This window comes from Scheffersomyces coipomensis (genome assembly GCF_036884675.1).
Source record: "Scheffersomyces coipomensis strain NRRL Y-17651 chromosome Unknown DFJ63scaffold_1, whole genome shotgun sequence".
NCBI lineage: Eukaryota > Fungi > Ascomycota > Pichiomycetes > Serinales > Debaryomycetaceae > Scheffersomyces > Scheffersomyces coipomensis.
Genome location: NW_027042892.1, coordinates 1,009,092 through 1,027,730, shown reverse-complemented (window position 1 = coordinate 1,027,730; position 18,639 = coordinate 1,009,092). Strand labels below are relative to the sequence as shown.

Genomic DNA, 18,639 nt, shown 5'->3' with positions numbered 1-18,639 from the left:
ATGTTTTCATATCTAAGTTTACATACCAATATATATTATCTTTTATATCAGCAGCTTATATTGTAAGAAAAGTTCGACAAATATTGGAATAAAGTTCTTATTTTATCCAATGGGTTCCATTAAAAGAAGTCTTATAAATAAACCAAGTTTTTCCCTACTTTCTGTTTTTCTACATTTAGTTTTTCTAATAACCAGAACTAGTTCTCTGTAATGAACTTTGAATTATTGATGTTAGTTATAATGTATTAACCTTTTTAATCTATTTAGGATTGATTAACTGATTTATTATTATAGCTACTAAATAGAAATAATTATCTTATCTAATCCTTTTTACATGTCTGTGATTTACTTTGAAATAATATATTTATATCTTTTATTAACATTCATTGTAGTATAAAAGTAGCATAATGATCCCTTCAATTGTCTTGAAACGTCGTCATGCGATGGAATGATCGCATTACACCTCTCTTATTTTTTTAACCATGGACATACCCACGCACACGCACAATGAGATCATTGACCCCTCGTAAATTCTCATTTTTCTCAAAAGTTTTAAAACCTCTTGTATCAGAACAACCATATAAATATGAAAGAAAATCCACCTACACATTCCAACAATTTATGATGTATCATTATTCTCTCTTTAAAGAAACTTCATTTTCTATTTAAGGGTTATTTAATGAGGTCTTAATTCTTCTGTTACACTAGTCAAAAATTAACAAAAAAACACACAACAATTATCTATTTATGAACCTGTCATAATTTACTAACTTAATTACAATAATAATAGATCCATCACTTAAGGAACCTATACTTGGATTGCAAGATATCATTTCTCGGAACAATTGAGAAATATCTATATACTAACTTTAAATTGAATTTAGAATATTTGTGACTTACGTAGTTGCCTTAATGATTGAAGTTATCCTGATTTATATTATCTTATACCAATAATTTGTAAATGAAATTCTCTAAAGTTAACCAATCTCCTATAAAAAAAGATTATACACACACATTCACACATTAAATTAATATAAATATAAATTTAAATCTCATTTTTTTCCTTTTCAACTTTTTATTCAGAGATCTGTTTTCTTTATACAAGCATAATCGTATGTTGCTATCTCACTTTCAAATATTCACATCATCAATTTAGGATTTTTTATTAACATTTAGGTTAGATGCTTTAAGAATTCTATCGAATTAGATTTGCTTAATTAGTTATATAATATTTAAAAAACCAGCATCATAGATTAGAGGAAAACTATGGAATAAATCGATTCCTCATTAAACGGTTTATTAACAACTGATTTATATTTAGAGAGATATATTACTAAATAACTTTTTTTTGAAATAGGACCAATCGAAGTCATAACATTTAATCATTTCTATTCATTCCCTAAAGATGGTTTTATCCTTTCACATATTAAAATTTTTTGTCCGTGTTGCAAATTTGTAGAAAAATTATAAATAAGAGTCAAAATCTCTCAAGAAAAAAATTTATTTTATGATTCACATTCTTTTCAATTTATTTATTAAAAATTGATAGTGAATGGAGACTTCTCGGAAGAAAGTTTTAATCAGATTTTAACTCAATACTAACCAACTATTTAGACCTGTTAATTCTAACCACATTTCTAAGATTCATCGCAGAATGATATCTATCTTATTTTACTTTTCCGTATATTTTCTTGTCCGTTCAACAAATCTCTTTTTTAAAATTTTAAAATGTATATATCACTTTCTTTTTAAGTTAAATCAAATAAGATTTCGATACTAACTTATAGGTCACTGACTGTAAAAGTTGTTCCATATAATTGCTTTCCTATATAAAGAATTGAAATAAAGGTACTAGAGTAACTCTTCAATAATATTTACTTCCTTATCGTAGGATTGATAGGGAAGCAATAGTCTATTTAGGATATTTACTTTATTACTAACTATTATAGTTCTAGATCGCTGAGTTTGTGCAGACACAAGGGCCGTTGTTTCATCGAAATATTTGAATATACAATATAGTTTTATAAATTGATTAATTCTGTAGATTGGCCTTGATAAGTTATTCCTTCTTGTTTCGTTTTTTGGTAGAGACTCCCCTTTTTAAATTAATATAAATATAAACTAAATCGGTACTTTTTTTATAAATTGTTGAATTATTTCTTCCTCTTTCTCCAACAAGATATTTTTGACTTTCCTAATGATTATTAAATCTTCTAAGACATTTCTATTTAGGATACAACAATCATTTACTAACCTTAAGTTAGAATGATAAAAAAAGACTTGGTAGAAATTTAACTATCATTTAAGCTATTCACTACAAAACTCTATTTAGTACGGATGTTTCTTATTGATTTCTCAGGTTAAGATATGTTACTAGATTTATAATATAAACTTGTATATTTACGTTTAGTGATTGTAGATTAAAAATTTTAATTTCCGCTATCCCTTTTTCTATTTTATGTATCGCATTTTTGTTGCAAATTTTTAAAAATCATATAAAAATGGTTAAATTCCCACATTGTTCTTTAAATTTTATTTACAGTTTTTTTTGTTGCTCATAACTACAAAAATTTGAGTATTTATTTTTAAAGTATAATTTGATGTTAGCCTTTTGATAATTAACAATTTATTTAGGAATCAAATTTATTAACAACTTATAGGTTTTATTTCTAGTTTGTCGCTTGATCTCTTATTTCAGATTTAATTTTTATGTTAGACTGCATTATTTGGGATCTGGGACAGGGTCATATGCTGGGTCATATACTGGGTCGTTAACTGGGTCCTGGACAGCAAATAGTATGTATGATATTTATTTAAATTAATATATATATAATTTTGTATATAAATATAAATTAATGTAGTTTTATTCCTATTATGGGAATGAGGGGAAGGGGGTACGATGAAATTGAGTGATTATTCATTCAAAAATTGACTGAATAAATAACCATTTATTTGTTTATAAATATGAGATTGAAGTCCTCCATTTCACAATTTTAATAGTTGTTATTCAATACCAATAGCCAATATTGCACTTCCGATTATTGCGTCTTTTGTCATCTTGTTATAACAATCAACTACTAACATTTAGGAAAGCAAAGTGAAAAACACAAACGTAAGTTAATATTTGTTTAAAACATGTCTATGTCTTTCCAAAATGATCAGATTATTTACTAACCCATTTTAGTTTTAGACCGTTGTTTTTATATAAAGATTTAAAATGTTATAAAATTTATAAAATCTGTTTAACCTAATTGTAGATCGATGCTCAAACTTACTCTTTAAAACTATTTCCTTCTCAGTGTTATTTTATCAACACAAATTAAGTGATGGTATAAATAAGAGATATTTTCCCCTTTGTTTCGTTTTTTTTTTCTTTATTAGTATCCGGAAAATTTTTGGGAATTTGTTCCATTAGCAAGTAAAATCCTTTAAATCTTATAGGTCAAACAAATAATTCTATTTAGGATAAACATGTACTACTACCTTATAGACTTACAATTTTTAATATATATTACATTTTATAAACTTGATCAAATTGAATTTGTAGATGTATATAGCGCTAAACGAAAAAATTAATTTGTTTCAGATTAATTTTTGTGATGGATCAATTTTCTGTTGCAAAAGTGATATAAATAATATCATAATTCCCAAAATTTTTATCTTCTCTTTTAACATCTGACCATTCACTACAAGTTTGTCTTCTAGATTAACGGTATGAATAAATCTACTAACAATATATTTAAGAAACAAATTTTATTAACAAATTAGAATCGTTAATGAATTCTTGTACGTATGCTATTTTATGTTTATTAATACAAATAAATCTACTTTAGTATGAATTTGATTCTAGATACAATTATATTAACCATTTAGGAGAAATAATTTGTGATATAGTGTTCTACTGGGGTTAACACTCTTGCATAAGCATTGAGCTCGCTATAAAGTTTAATTCAGTCATAATTTGTATTCGTACGTATATTATTTTACTTTTATTAATATATATATATTCAACTTAGTACAAATCCATGAGATAATATCTTGTAATTTAAAACTACTTTGAATCAGGGATAATTAAAATTTCTTTTAGTGAACTTGCCCCTTGATCCCTCAAGAAATATAATTAACCCTTTTATAAATATGATTCAAAATCCTGTTTTTATTTTCGATTTTGAATTTTACTTTGCTTTTGCTTGTATGTCAAAAGCCTCAATTTCAAATAATTTTAAACTTTTTACGAAAGTATTCAGGAGAACTCATTAACTAACATTGAATTTTAGGATTGCTAAACATGATTATCATTTTTGAACAACTATAGAAACATGATTATAATGAATTGTTTTCAAACTTCGACTAAATCTTTGATAGTGGAAATATATAAATCTTGTATATCATTAAAGTCAATTTTGATTTTTAATTCTTATTGTAGATTCACTAATTTATCATATCATCATTTCACTGATCACTCTCTTTAATAATTTAAGAGCCAACTAATAAACGGATGAGAGTCGTATCTTGTTTTTGTGGACAGCGAAATCCACATTTGAAAATCAGTACAGTGTCACACGATCTCAACTATAATCTATTTAACATAACTACAATATAAACTGATCTACAGGAGTATACACTTTTGAAACATATACATTACATTCTATAAAATTGATTGATTGATTGATTGATTGAATTGAATTGTAGATCTATATAGCGGCTAATGAAAAAAAATTGTTTCAGATTATTTAATTTTTATGATACATCACTTTTTTTGTTGCAAATGCGATATAAATAATATCAAAAATTCCCACATTTTAAATATTTCACATTTTCAAATTTAACCAATCATTACAGTTTCTTCTTCTAGATAAAACTATATGAATGTAGATATTTACTTACAAACTATTTAAGATATTTACTTACAAACTATTTAAGATATAAGTTTACTAACTATTTGTTTTCTTCTTCAGGAGGATTATTTTCAAAAATTACTCCAATTTTATTTGTACGTATTTTTATTTTATGATTATATAAACTTTACTTACCAACTATTTAAGAAACTTACTTATTAACCATTTAGACTGGTTTATAATTTCTATATATGAGCTTTTTTAGATTCTGAGTTTGACATTTTTAATAACTTGTGATTAACTACTAATAGCTTCCTGAATTATTGAATTGGTAGTCATGAAATCGTTTACCTGTGTTTCTTTTTGGTACTGAATAATGACTTTTATTTGTACGTATGTTATTTTACTTTTATGAATATATATAAACTCCCCTTAGTATAAATCATTAATTTGTGTAACTGAATATGACCGTGAATAATAGTTTACCCCTTGACTCCTATTAAATCAATTTTTTCCTGTATATTATTATTATTTTTTGAGGGGGTTTTCCGTCTTTATTTATCCCCAACAATATTTCAAAAGCATTGCTATAAATAACACTTTAGTTCCCTGTTATATTTATAATTTTTGTTTAAAGTAGGCAGTCAATATTTCACCTGGCTTTTTGAAAACTGCAAAAGCTATTCCGAGGAAACATAATGCATTGAATTAACACTAACCAATATTATATATTTAGGATAGGTGTATACTACTAACTGATATTAGTTTACAAATATATATATATATATATATATATATTATCTATTATAAAACTTCATTGATTAAATCAATATCATTGTAGATGTGTAACTTGTTACTGGTATCATACAAAAAATTTCCAATCAGTTTTAGTAATCATCAAATATTTTTTATTGCTTTTTTTTACTTATCTTTTTATTTGATTTTGTGCTCACCTTCAAAACCCAATTTCAATTTTGTTGCAAATTTTTAAAAATCATATAAATAGTGCTCAATTTCTCACTTTTTCTTTGTGGGTGTGTTCTTTAATTTTAATTTTTTTTTTTTTGATTAATCTTCTCCAGCAAGAGTTTTAAATCTGTAAAGGTTTGACACCCTTTCAATTGCAATTACTAACACTTTTATATAAGAAATAACTTTACTAACTATTTTCAAATAATCTTTAATTGCTTTAGAACAACTCAATTTGACCAAAATTACATAGATACTATCAATGTACAATATTTTTATATAAGAATTCAATTAACTATGGTAGAAAGATCTCTTATTATTGATAATATATATATTTTTTTTCATAACCCTCACTCTATTAAGAATTAATTTAATTTATATAAATAGAAGACAATTTCTCATTTTATTTATATCAAAATTTTCCAATCATCAATGTGTTTACTAGGGCTAACCAATGATGAAGTTCATAGCCTACAGAATATCAGGATACTTTAAATTATTTATATTCTATTTAGGAATCTTGATACTAATCCCATAGTGCAGCATCCGGAAAGTTGCCAGACTAGTCAAATCATTCTGAAATAAACCAACATTAGATTTATACTATATATTTAAGAAATTAAATTACTAACAGATTAGATGAATTATATCCAACACCGGTAAGACAACAGTCTGACTTTTATAATATACGTTATATAAATTTTACTGTAATTATATGTAGAATCGGTTTAAAATTTAAAATTTGCTCCTAATCATATATAATAATGTTGTATATTATAAATATTGATGAATGTAGTGGATTGAGCCCAAATTGGTTCTTAATTTTTACTCTGTAACTAAATTATGATCTTTAGTCATAATTTACATTTCCGATTCCTTTCTCTTTGATGTTGTAAATAATTTAAAAAAATATAAATAGGGATCAATTTCCTTCCCCTTAAAAAAAAATCCCACTTTTCTCATTTTAAGTTCGAAGGCAACTCCCAACAGTATCTTTCGAAATATGTTACACTACTAACTTATCTACAATATATCTAGGACTATGAGATTCGTCGTATTAACTCTTAGTCGTTAGTAATTCAAATTTTCGTTAAGAAAAAGTTTTTGGCAAGTATATCTTTACGATTTTAGAATAATGTAGAATAAATTTTCTCTTTTTTGTGCTGTGGAATCATTTTATATCAATCACTTTCTTTATGAATATTATACATGCCATTGGAATTCAACATGAAGAAGTTAGTTGGAAAATATTTATATCTATCTAAGACTCTTTATATTAACTAACAGCTTTAGAAAGTTTAATATAAACTCTAGTGTAGCACGGATATCTGAACTATATGTGTCAATTATACGTATATTATTATTATCAATATTATTATTACTTTGCCGCTGTAGCAACTCCTATATATTCTATTATCATTTTATTCATTCAATTGAACAATATAATCTTCTCTAATCTTGATTGAACGCTTATTGAATAGTAATTACTCAATTCTAATTGTTCATCCTATTCTCGCTTTCCCTGTTCCATTACTTTTAAATTACGTAAAATATTTTTATATAAATATGAGAAATTGTCCCCCATTTTTTATTTGAACACTACGATACTATTTTATGGTAGTCAAAATTAAACTATGATAGCAATTAAGTTATCAAGTAACGAAATTTACTAATTCAAGTTGTCTATTTAGGATACTTTTGCCATGTAACTACCATTCTTGGTTTTCAACTGCCTATAGATTCATTTTCCTAGAGTAATAACTGTTTCTCAATATACATATATTATAACACTACATTCACATTTGTTAAATGATTGTAGAACCGTACTTTGCAACTCTTACAATTCAATATCATCGTATTATGAACTTACATCATTGATGTTATATATATCATCAATTAAAAATTTCGCAAACATTTATATGTATCTCCATCAAAAGAGAAAGCAAATAATAAATAAGACCACAAATTCCTACATTTCAAACTCATAAATACTTATTCTTAAACTTTTATAAATAACTTGATTTATCGAGTATCTACTACTATTTATTTATAATTATAACTGTAATTCACCTTTATTTCTATTTAGATTCAAACCATTATTAACATTCATATTTAGGCTTGATAATGTGTCAGATTCAACCTGGATTTTTATTAGAATGGGGTCCCTGTTCGGATCATATACTTTTAGAACATTTAATATATATATTTATAACTTTATTAATTCTAAGATTATCTATTGTAAATATTTGATCTTAATTAACTATAAATTAATTCACTCATTCATCCCTTCTCCCCTCTTTTAACACATTCTCAATGTTGCAAATTTTTAAAAAAATTATAAATAGGAGACAATTCCCACATTCATCATTTTTTTTTCTGTACAAGTATAAGTTTAGCTCTGCAATTTTCATGATAATGTCGTTTCTAAATTTACATTAACATCCATTCTATTTAGGTTCAATATTAACTTATGAAATGAAATTAAAAGTCTCTAGTCTACGAAGTAGTTTAAGAAAGTCTGTTATAGAAATCCCACTTTCAATATATACTTTAACTCGTTATAAATTTTTAAAATTGTAGAATCTCTTAATTAATTGAGCTTTCTTTACTGGAAAGAATTTTACATAGGAAAGTCCATAAATAGACATCAGAATCTTCCTTAGTCTTTTCACAAAAGGGTATAATTAAGACAATTAAATTTTGAAGTGATAATGTATTCAAACAATTTATATTATCTACTTAACTTATTTATGATCTATTTAGGATTACTTTTAATTACCTATAGCAGTGAGGTAAAATAGACTTTTGCGTTCTTTGAAATATTTATATAACGATTTTTAATGTACATCTACTTTTATATTTATAATATTCTTACGATTGGTGTAGTATCTCTAAGTTATGTTGAGCTCATTTAAATGGATATTTTATAAATTCATTACAATTCTTCCATCCCTCAATACTTTTTTTGATAATGAAATTGAGTTGTAAATAATTCTAAATATTATAAATATGACGAGATTCCCTTAATATTTAACTTTAATTGTCAATTTGATTCAACTCTTAGCTCCTTTCCTTTCCCCCTTGAACATTCCTTAGATTCGTGTTTTTATAATTCGTGTTTTATGTTAATTTCGTGTTTTTAATTTCGTGATTTTGGAATATAAATAAGACAATAATTTCCCTCAGAGTCATTCAACTAACTTCTTTTTCATTTATATCATCCAGTCCATCAATTGAACTCGGTTATGATCCTTGAGTTTAGGCATTTAGGTTGATTTAAAAGATTTATTTACGAAATGGCTATTTAAGAAAATACATACTAACTAGACTATACGATAACTTGCTTGCAAGCAATCTTTGAACTGATCAATACATTCCTTATCTAAATTCTCTCTTTGGTTTTAGAAAATATATGATTACACTTTTAATTACAAATGTAGTTGCTTTAAATCATATGGCAAATTTCTCTGATTTATATTCTATTATACCCATTCATAATTCAAATAATAATGCTATAATTAACCTCGATTTTTATGGAGTTTGTTAATGAAAGGTTATCAAAACTTATTTAATAAAACTATATATTTATCACTCTATATTAACGACTACACTTTGCTTTTCTAAAATTTCTTGATCTAGATGTAAGAAATTTAATCCCAATATTATATCAGCAACCAAAGTACAAACCCCATTAATAATAAACCCAACATACAAAAGTTGATTCGCAGCTAATCTTCCTGTAAATACTGGTCCAATACATCTAGCAAATGTTTTTCCAATATTAACAATCCCCATAACTTTCGTTATTTCATCTTGAGGCATAATTGATGTCAATAATATTTGACGTGGCACAATATCCATTGTCGATACAGAATAGTATAATACTAATAATATAGCAACAATAGGGAATTTAGATACGTAAGCAATTAAAAAGAAAATAACAGCTGAAGGAGCTTGAGTAAATAAAATGGCTTTAACGGGACCTAATAACTTGGCTAACCAAGCCGAAGGTAAAGTTGTTATTGAATCAATTGAATTGGTAATGAAGAATAATGTTCCTAATCCACTAGCAGTTATTTGAAATGTTTTCTTTAAATAATAAATAATCCACGCTGATGGCATAAAACCATATCCAAAAGAATCTAGCATGAAGATTATTAAAAGTCTTGGTAAATAATATCGTGTGGTTGGAGAAAGCCCTGTAAAATTAAATGATACTCCTTCTATCGCGTCTTCGTCGTCTTCTTGTTCATCTTCCTCGTCTATTTGATCTTCTTCAGTACTGTCATTGCCGTCTACTTCCTGACTAAGTAAATTAAATGAATCTCTTCTAGCATGATTAACTTCACACTTTTGACTCAAGAATAACATACTAATAAACTTTAAAACACCAATAATCGAATAAATTAAAAATACAGCACGATAACACGTCTCGATATCATAATTCAATTGTAAATTCAAATAATCAACCAACAAACCACAAGATAAAGACCCTACTGCAGCACCAACCGTGGCAAATAAACCATAAAATGCGAACACTTCAGGACGATGATTATCCGGAGTTAAATGAGCAATGGAAGCTTCTTCAACTGATTTAAATGGACCTGTTTCATCCCCCGATGGTGAAATGACTCCAATTGTAGCAGCTATCAAAAGTAATATAAAATGAGAAGAAAATGTGAATGTAAGTCCTGATACAAACATCATAACAGTACCAATTATCATTACTACTCTTCTTCCTATTCTATCGGCATACCAAGTGAGGAAATAAGATATGATAGTATCACCCACAAGAGTTAATGTCATGAATACACCTATATTCTGTTGAGATACCCCTAATTCTTCAAGATATAACGTAAGAACTTGATTAGTCAAGCCATAACTAGTCATACGGATGAATACCGAAAACCAAAGGATTCTTATATCATTGTTTGATTGTTTTAGGGAGTCTATTAAATGCATTTTTAGTATCTAGTTTTCATAAAGTAAAAGAAAAGGTTATATTTCTTAAGGAAAAGTCTTCTTTTATCTTTTCAATCTACGCGTCAAAAGTTATCGGTAAAATTAGTCATACTTTAAAATTCTATACTGTGGCTATAGTTCAGCACAATCTAGAATACCAACCAAATAATAGATAAGCATGTAGGTAGTCAAGTAATAATCCTCAAAATTGATATTTGACACTCTCGGTTCTTATTTGATAACTAATTTGCAACTCGTTAGTTGCCAAGAAATATTTTTGCATAATTTAAAAATTACATGAGATCATTTCACACCTAGACAGAAATGATTCGACAGAAATGATTCGAAGTAAGCTCTACAATAGATGAAAGTTAGATCGAATAGATAAACCAGTTAAACCGTTTCAATATGCTTCACTTGAACTTATTCTTCATAGTTCGTTTGTCAGCGCAACCTTGCTGGTTATGAATAGCATAATAATTAGCGACAGTGAAATATACTTCAGCAATTTGATGAATCTTCTCTTGAGACGCATCACGATACTTCTAAGATTCTTCCCCTTTAAAAGCTTCATATTTAAAACATCATAATGCAATAAGGGTGATTTGGTAGGATAGATGATGTGGATATATCCTTGTTGTTTGTTTGGAGTGAAGGATTGTGTTCATGTTTGTAGTTGTTGGTGTTGAACTTGAGAAGATTTTGATGGGAGTAATATATCCCTTTATTCATTTATAACCTATTAAAACTATTCATGATTCAATTAATATCTTTATTACTCTGCATCGTATAATCTTCAATTTCAAATTATTCTCATGATAGTTTAAAATGTTCCTGTTTAACCCTTTGATATCAGGATAGTCTTGATATGCAGGAATGGGGTGTATTTTATTTTTTACGAGATTTAAACTATTTATTTTCAAGGGGGGCACAATGAATCCCAATTAGGAAAATTCGATGATACCACAAATCTGATGATGGCCCATAACCGTCATGTACAACTGTTCAATCAAACTTAACTAAGTCTATTTAAGAAACCCTTTACTAACTCGGTAGTTCTTCAATAAACTGAAGTATTTATATTGTGTCTCACTAGATTGTATAATGCTTTTGATGGAACGGAAAATAGCCCATTTAATGTATAACATCTTTTAATTTTATTTACACTTTCAATCTGTAGATGTGAGGTAGTAAGCAGATGATCAGACACTTCAAACCATAATGGAGCCTGATAACTGTTAACTATACCATATTAAGTATGATGTGGATCAGTTGATATCAATCATCAATAAAAATCTGTTCCAGATGTCCCAATTAGGAAATATCCTTGATCAATAATTTGTATCAAATTCCATAAATAAAACTACAAATTCAATTTGAATAAATGATTAATTCATTCCTAAGTAACTTCTGGTGGTTCACCAGTTGTTATATATTTTAACATTGTTTAAATTTCTATTTAGCATTATTATATACTGACAGAGCTATGCTAATGATATTTCTCATTGTTCGTGTCAGAGTTCCAAGCAGGGTTATGTTTTTTGGAAAATATCTAGTTTGTTTTAGGAAATCATTATTTTCGTAAATAAGAAGTTAGAAGCAATCTCGTGGTTTAAACGTATGTATGTTAATTTTGAATATATATATTTCTAAAAAAGACTATAAATGTATGTTTAAAAATTGTTGTAGTATTCTAATTTCCTATAAATTAAATGAGACTTAACTTTTTTTTTTGTTTTGACATTCACTTGTAAGTGTTCCTTCGACATATGAAATGCAGTTCCAAGAAAGCACATATGATAACACATTAACTATTGATACTATTTAGGATATATCTAACTTTCTAACTAGATTCCCTAGTAAATATGAAGCAGTTGATGTAATTTTCGATATGGTCTCTGATATAAATTATCCCTCAGATGTTCAAGTAGTGAAATATCCTTGTACAATTCACATTTCAGATATATTTAGGATATCATATACTGATTAGAATACGACCGAAGATCCAATAAAAATCATCATTATTTCCTTATAGCAGCCCTTAGACTCTAATTAGATGTAGCCGTATTTATTATTTAATGTATATCTTTTATTGTATATTTTCAATGGTTATTACTCTTTCATTGTTTGTAGTCATTGTTAATCTCCTTCATTTTATGGTATGAGGTGTTGCAAATATTTTGAAAAACTATAAAATAAATGCCATCGCCACTTTTTTTTTCATTATTTACTACCACTGTTTTTTTAAATGATTATTCAATAATGTTCGATTCTAAAATTGAATATTCGGGTTGATATTTATGGATTGAAGTACTTACTATCTATTTAAGTAGACTACTTACTAATCCTATAGCATTCAGCTGAATATTTAATGAAAACAAGAAGTTCAATTCATGTCTAGAATCTGCCTGGTGAAAGCTTTGACTATTAACTTCTTACAAATTGAGGAGGTCATCAATCTAACTTTAGCTATATATTTAGGACATTCATTAACAACCTAGATCGTCTTCTATCATTTAAGATTCCATAGGGAAGCTATTACGAATATAAGACTTACAATTTTTTTGGATTTTGTATCTATTGTTGTCTTTCTATATGTTAGTTATATACATTTACATTTTTACATTTATAAGAATCTTTGTAGTTCCTATTATAGTTGTAATTAATCTACTGGTACACTTGAAATTCTTTTGCTCCTCCTTAATGACCTCTCACGTTATTGATGGTTGACATTTCACATCGTATCATCAATGGATTATGTGTGAAAATTAAACAAGAAGAAAATGATGGTGATGCTGCAAATATTTTGAAAAAGTATAAATAAATGAGAATTTCCCCCTTTCTTCATCAAAAAAATCTTTTTTGAATCCCAATTCTAATAATTTGGATTTTTAGAAGAGTAAATAACTGTTTAAATTTGGTGGCGAATCTTTAGAAATGTTTTCAACGTATTTACAACTTATTTAGAGATATCGTTGTACTAACTCTACTTCCTTCATGTGGTTGAATTTGAAAGGAGATGAAAACTCCTTCCAATTATTATCTTGTAAATGACACATTATTTATTTACTTATTTGAATGTACACTGTTATAATTACTTATCCTAATAATCTTGTAGAGCAATCGAATGATATTCTACAATTTACAATTGATTATTAATTGGTTTCATATATTACAAAAGGTATGAATTATGGGTATCTCCAATGAAGATATTCTATGATATATAATGTACATATTGACTAGTTTTATGAGGTGATACTTCCACATTAAAATTAGTAACTATTTTTCTCCCCTTTGGTTGTAATAAAGGTGGTGGAGTGTTATTATAATGGTTGGAATTGAGAGGTTGTAATGGTGATGGTTTGATGGTGACTTCTTCTTCCATCAATGGATTGAAATCATAATGGCCCTTATCTAAGATTAAGAATCCCTTTTGTCTTAAATAAATCGTTAATGAATCAATGGCAGCATTCAATTTTTCTTTATCTTGTTCAAAATAACTTAAAATGATTTGATGGTAGGTATTGTTATTATTATTATGGTTTTGGTTGTTCAATGGAGTTTCATTGATTAAGATTTCAATACCTAATAACACTTTAAATGGTATGACGATATTATCATAGAAATCTTGTTTATAATTACCAAAGAAATTATCATCGAATTTACCTGAATTAAATGTAATCTTAAATTCATAATTCATTGGTAACATCATTTTCAATTTATTAAAACATTGTTTGATTTTAGTATCAGCTCCTTTAATATCCATGATTAAATTACTACTTCTATTGAATTCTTCAATTGAAGTTGGGAAATTGATGAAGGAATTAGTTTCAATTTCTAATTCATTAATATGTTGAATCTTATTATTATTAATCAATAATAAATAATGACTCTTTAATAATTGGAATTTCAAGGTATTATAAATCGTAACATTGGAATTATTCTTAACTGGAATCATATTATTTAAACAACATTGTAATACTAATTGATCGATTTCATATTTGGCTAATTGAATATTTCTTTCATTCTTTCTTGGACATTTGATCAAAACATTATCGAATCTCTTGAAGGAATAAATATCATCATTTAAAGAATTGTTGACATTGGAATTGGAGAATTTAATAAATACATTATATTTCTTCATGATTGATTGAATGATTAAACCACCATTTCCAATGATTGATTTATGGAATACTTCTGGAATATTGAAATTCAATTCCGCGGGTAATTCCAATTCAATCAATTCTAATCCTTTAAGTAAAACAGGAATATTGTTGTTACTATTAGATTTATTATTATTCAAATCAGTATTATTGTTAATTTCAAAATCAATAAAGAAATTGTATTCATTGAATGGTCTGAATTTAATGATTGATAATTGATTATTATTCAATTGATTCAAGATTTTAATTAATTTACCATTTTTCTTACCACTAATGAAATCTTTTTGACTATTATTCAATTCAATTCTTAATTTAATTTGATCAATGTTTAAATTTAATAAATTGGTGGATAATTTATGTAATAATTGTTTGATTTCACCTGATTGACCATTAATATCTAAACCATATTTAGTTGAATTAATCACACATGATTTCTTAGATGAAATTAATTGAATTAAAGCATATTCATTATTATTAAAATTATTACCATTTAATTCAACTGTATAATAATTAGAACAAATCAAATTAAGTTCCAAGATCACATCATTAATAATATCTTGACAAGTACCTTGGACTAAAACTTTTGATTCTTTGGATCCAAGATTTGGTAATTGAATGAAAATCCCCTTATCAAACATGATATTAAGAATATCACTTTGATTATATAAAGTGATTAAATCCAATTTAACCTTTTTAATATCGACTTCTTTAATTAATAATTGTTTCTTTTCAGCAATGATTTTATTTAAGATTTGTTTAGTTAAAAGAATTTCTGGAATTGATTTACTGGTAATCCATAATTTCTTAATTAAAATCTTGGAATTGAATAAATTAGGTAATAAATCTGGAATATAAATGTTGGAATTGGTTTGTTTGGCAATTTGATTGAAATTAATTAATTGTTTACCACCAATGATTGGGATTAAAGATAATTCAATATCAATTGAATCTAAATAATTATTATTTATTAAAGTATCAATTAAGATTCTTACTGAAGTTTCAGCAATAGTGATATTATCTTGATTACCTAAAATATGAATAGCATAACCAGAATTATGAGAAACAGTGGTAGATGGTTTTGAAAAACATGAATTATCATTATTAATGACGATTTCAACTTGATATTGATTCGATAATTTATATAATTCCAAAGTAAACTTTTCATTTATCTTCATGAATTCACCAGGAGTCATGGAAATGGTTTTAAAATTAACTTGATTATAAGTTTGTAAGATTTTATTTCTGGATTTATTTATGAATTCAATGGATCCATTGAATGAAACAATGATTAAATTGTTATTTTCTATTAAATTGATATAATTACCATGTTTGGCTTGATTTAAATTGATTTGATTTATGATTTGTCTTAATTCAAATAAATTATCAATCATTCTATAAGGTAAACCAGTTTGATCATTAATGCATTCTTTCCATAATTGAATATTGGATTCATAATAAGTCACCAAATGAGGATTTGTCACTTTAGGATCTATAATAAAACTATATTCAAAGTTTAAAAGTGATGTGTTAGTGTTAGTCATAATGATGTATAGAAGAAGCTTAATGCAAAAAACAATGGTGCGATGATGAGATGACTAGATTGGAAAAGGGAAACAAAATGAAATGAAAGTAAGGAATAGATCGTGGGATGAGATCGTTAGCTGGTCTGAGAAGGGAATGAATGCAAATGGTATGAAGAATTGAAGTAAGGTGGAAAGGGTATCAAATTGAATAATTATGAGAAGAGAAACAAATATCACTTGGAAAACCCCTATCAAACGATTCCCCGGTATATATATAATTATCACAACCTTTTTCTAAATTTTCCAAAGGAACTTAGGTCAGAATAGGAAAATCAAACTAGTACATGTGTTACTAAGAGTATTAATTAAGTGCATATCTGTCAATGTTTACCTTTAAGTTCTAAATGGTAAGTTGATTTTAATATTTGTTGTTAAAAATTGATTCTTTTGTGGCTACTTTCCTAATTAGGAAATGATAATTAAATAAAAAATTTTGTGGATTAATCTTGCGTTACCCAATTTGGGTAGTGAAAATTTAACCATTAAAGTGGAGCTCATAGAAATGTAATGATTGATTTCAATTTTACTCGATTTGGGTAAAATAGAGTTCAGGGAATAATGATAAGCTTCTATGAAGAATAGGATTAAGGAGGTTAGTGACCCTCATCGTTAACTGATGTGCTGTTTATAGTAAGATCGCTAATGTAAAGGAATATCCTCAATATTCCTATAAGATACAAACTGGGGTTTCTTTCTATTATTATTATTATTAATATCATTTTATTAGAAAAGTATTCTATTCTATGCAACTATAAACGTTTGGTATCCCATACATAAACCATTTCATCCCATCCAGTAGTTGCAACCCAACCTGGTTCACCCCATAAACTATAATCACATCCAATAACAAATTCTTTATGATTATTGAATACTCCTCTACATCCACCATTTTGAAGATTAAGGAATCGAGCTCGTTCATGAGATTCATCTCTCCAAACTCTAACACTCATATCATATGAAGTACTGATTAATTCTTGACCATCATGAGGTGACCATTGAATCTTACGGACCGCAAACTCATGACCTAATAATTCATTTAATGGTGTTGGACCTCGGGTATGATATGACGGTTGGATGGTATTTTGTTGATCAACTTTGGAAATCAATCTTAAATCCCAAATTCGAATTGATTTATCGGTACCGGCTGATGCAACTATGGTTGATTTATATTTATTCCAATCACAACTTAAAACTTCTAATCCTCCATGAGCTATATAATCCATTTGTAAAGGATTGGGGATTCTTATATCCCATATCTGCAAATGTGAATTCCCACTACAACTGACGATAGTGGATGGAGAATGAGGAGAAAATGTAGCGTTGTATACACAATTGACAGTACTTAATTGAGATTGTGATTGTTGATGTTGTTGTTGATGAGATAAGGGTACGGAAGAACCTGCTGGTTGAACTTGTTGAGTCGCTATAGATTGTTGTTGAAGTTGATTATTTCCTAATGTTAATAATGATTGTTGTCTTTGAGGTGACCATAGTTTGATAGTTCCATCCCAACTTGTAGATATGAAATTTGATTTATCAACTAAATTCCAATTGATAGAAAATACTTCTCTTGAATGTTCTTTCCAATTCATGATCGGAAATTGACCAACAGTTAAATCAAATAATTTAATCGATCCATCACCACTAGCAACAGTCAATTGATTCTCATGAACTTCACTCCATGCCACATCAAACAAACCATCTTGGGTTTCCCATGATATTTGTTCTTGAATCATTCCTGTATTTTCAATATTTAATACAAATAATCGACCATTCCCCACTAATCCATAATTGGCAGCACTGGCCACTGCCAATTTATTATCAAAGAATGGTGAGTATTGGACACCGTAACCATTGTATCCTTTGGTTCTATACGATAACATGTCCTTTGTTAGATCTTATCGTATCGTATCCTATTGATATAACTGGTCCAACTGTATCTTAACTTCCTTTGATCGATTTTGAATATCGTGATTTCCATTTTTTTCCAGATTTTGTGTGAGGTCCACAATTTAATTTAAGGCACCAAGAGGAGGATGAATAACAAACTACGATTTATTATCATTTTATTAGTAGTTTTTTTATTATATGATTTAGATTCTATGTATGTAAATAATCTATGTA

The 18,639-nt window shown here is 27.1% G+C and overlaps 3 protein-coding genes across 3 annotated transcripts; all 3 read right to left on the bottom strand. All coding sequences in view use genetic code 12, as the record gives it.

Annotated features, from left to right (window-relative positions):
* Window positions 1-9,395: 9,395 nt before the first annotated feature.
* Window positions 9,396-10,769, bottom strand: DFJ63DRAFT_310473 (major facilitator superfamily domain-containing protein; the record flags this gene model as incomplete). The annotated part of the gene is made up of 1 exon (XM_064905604.1): window positions 9,396-10,769. The coding sequence occupies one exon, from the start codon at window positions 10,767-10,769 to the stop codon at window positions 9,396-9,398; it is 1,374 nt and encodes a 457-aa protein (XP_064764652.1).
* A 3,214-nt stretch (window positions 10,770-13,983) lies between these two features.
* DFJ63DRAFT_310472 (uncharacterized protein) lies at window positions 13,984-16,473 on the bottom strand (the record flags this gene model as incomplete). The annotated part of the gene is made up of 1 exon (XM_064905603.1): window positions 13,984-16,473. One exon carries the CDS (start codon window positions 16,471-16,473, stop codon window positions 13,984-13,986), a length of 2,490 nt encoding a protein of 829 aa, XP_064764651.1.
* Window positions 16,474-16,868: 395 nt separating this feature from the next.
* On the bottom strand, window positions 16,869-18,573 carry PEX7 (Pex7p). The gene has a single exon (XM_064903935.1). The coding sequence runs from the start codon at window positions 18,396-18,398 to the stop codon at window positions 17,265-17,267; it is 1,134 nt and encodes a 377-aa protein (XP_064764650.1). The 5' UTR covers window positions 18,399-18,573; the 3' UTR covers window positions 16,869-17,264.
* Window positions 18,574-18,639: the final 66 nt, after the last annotated feature.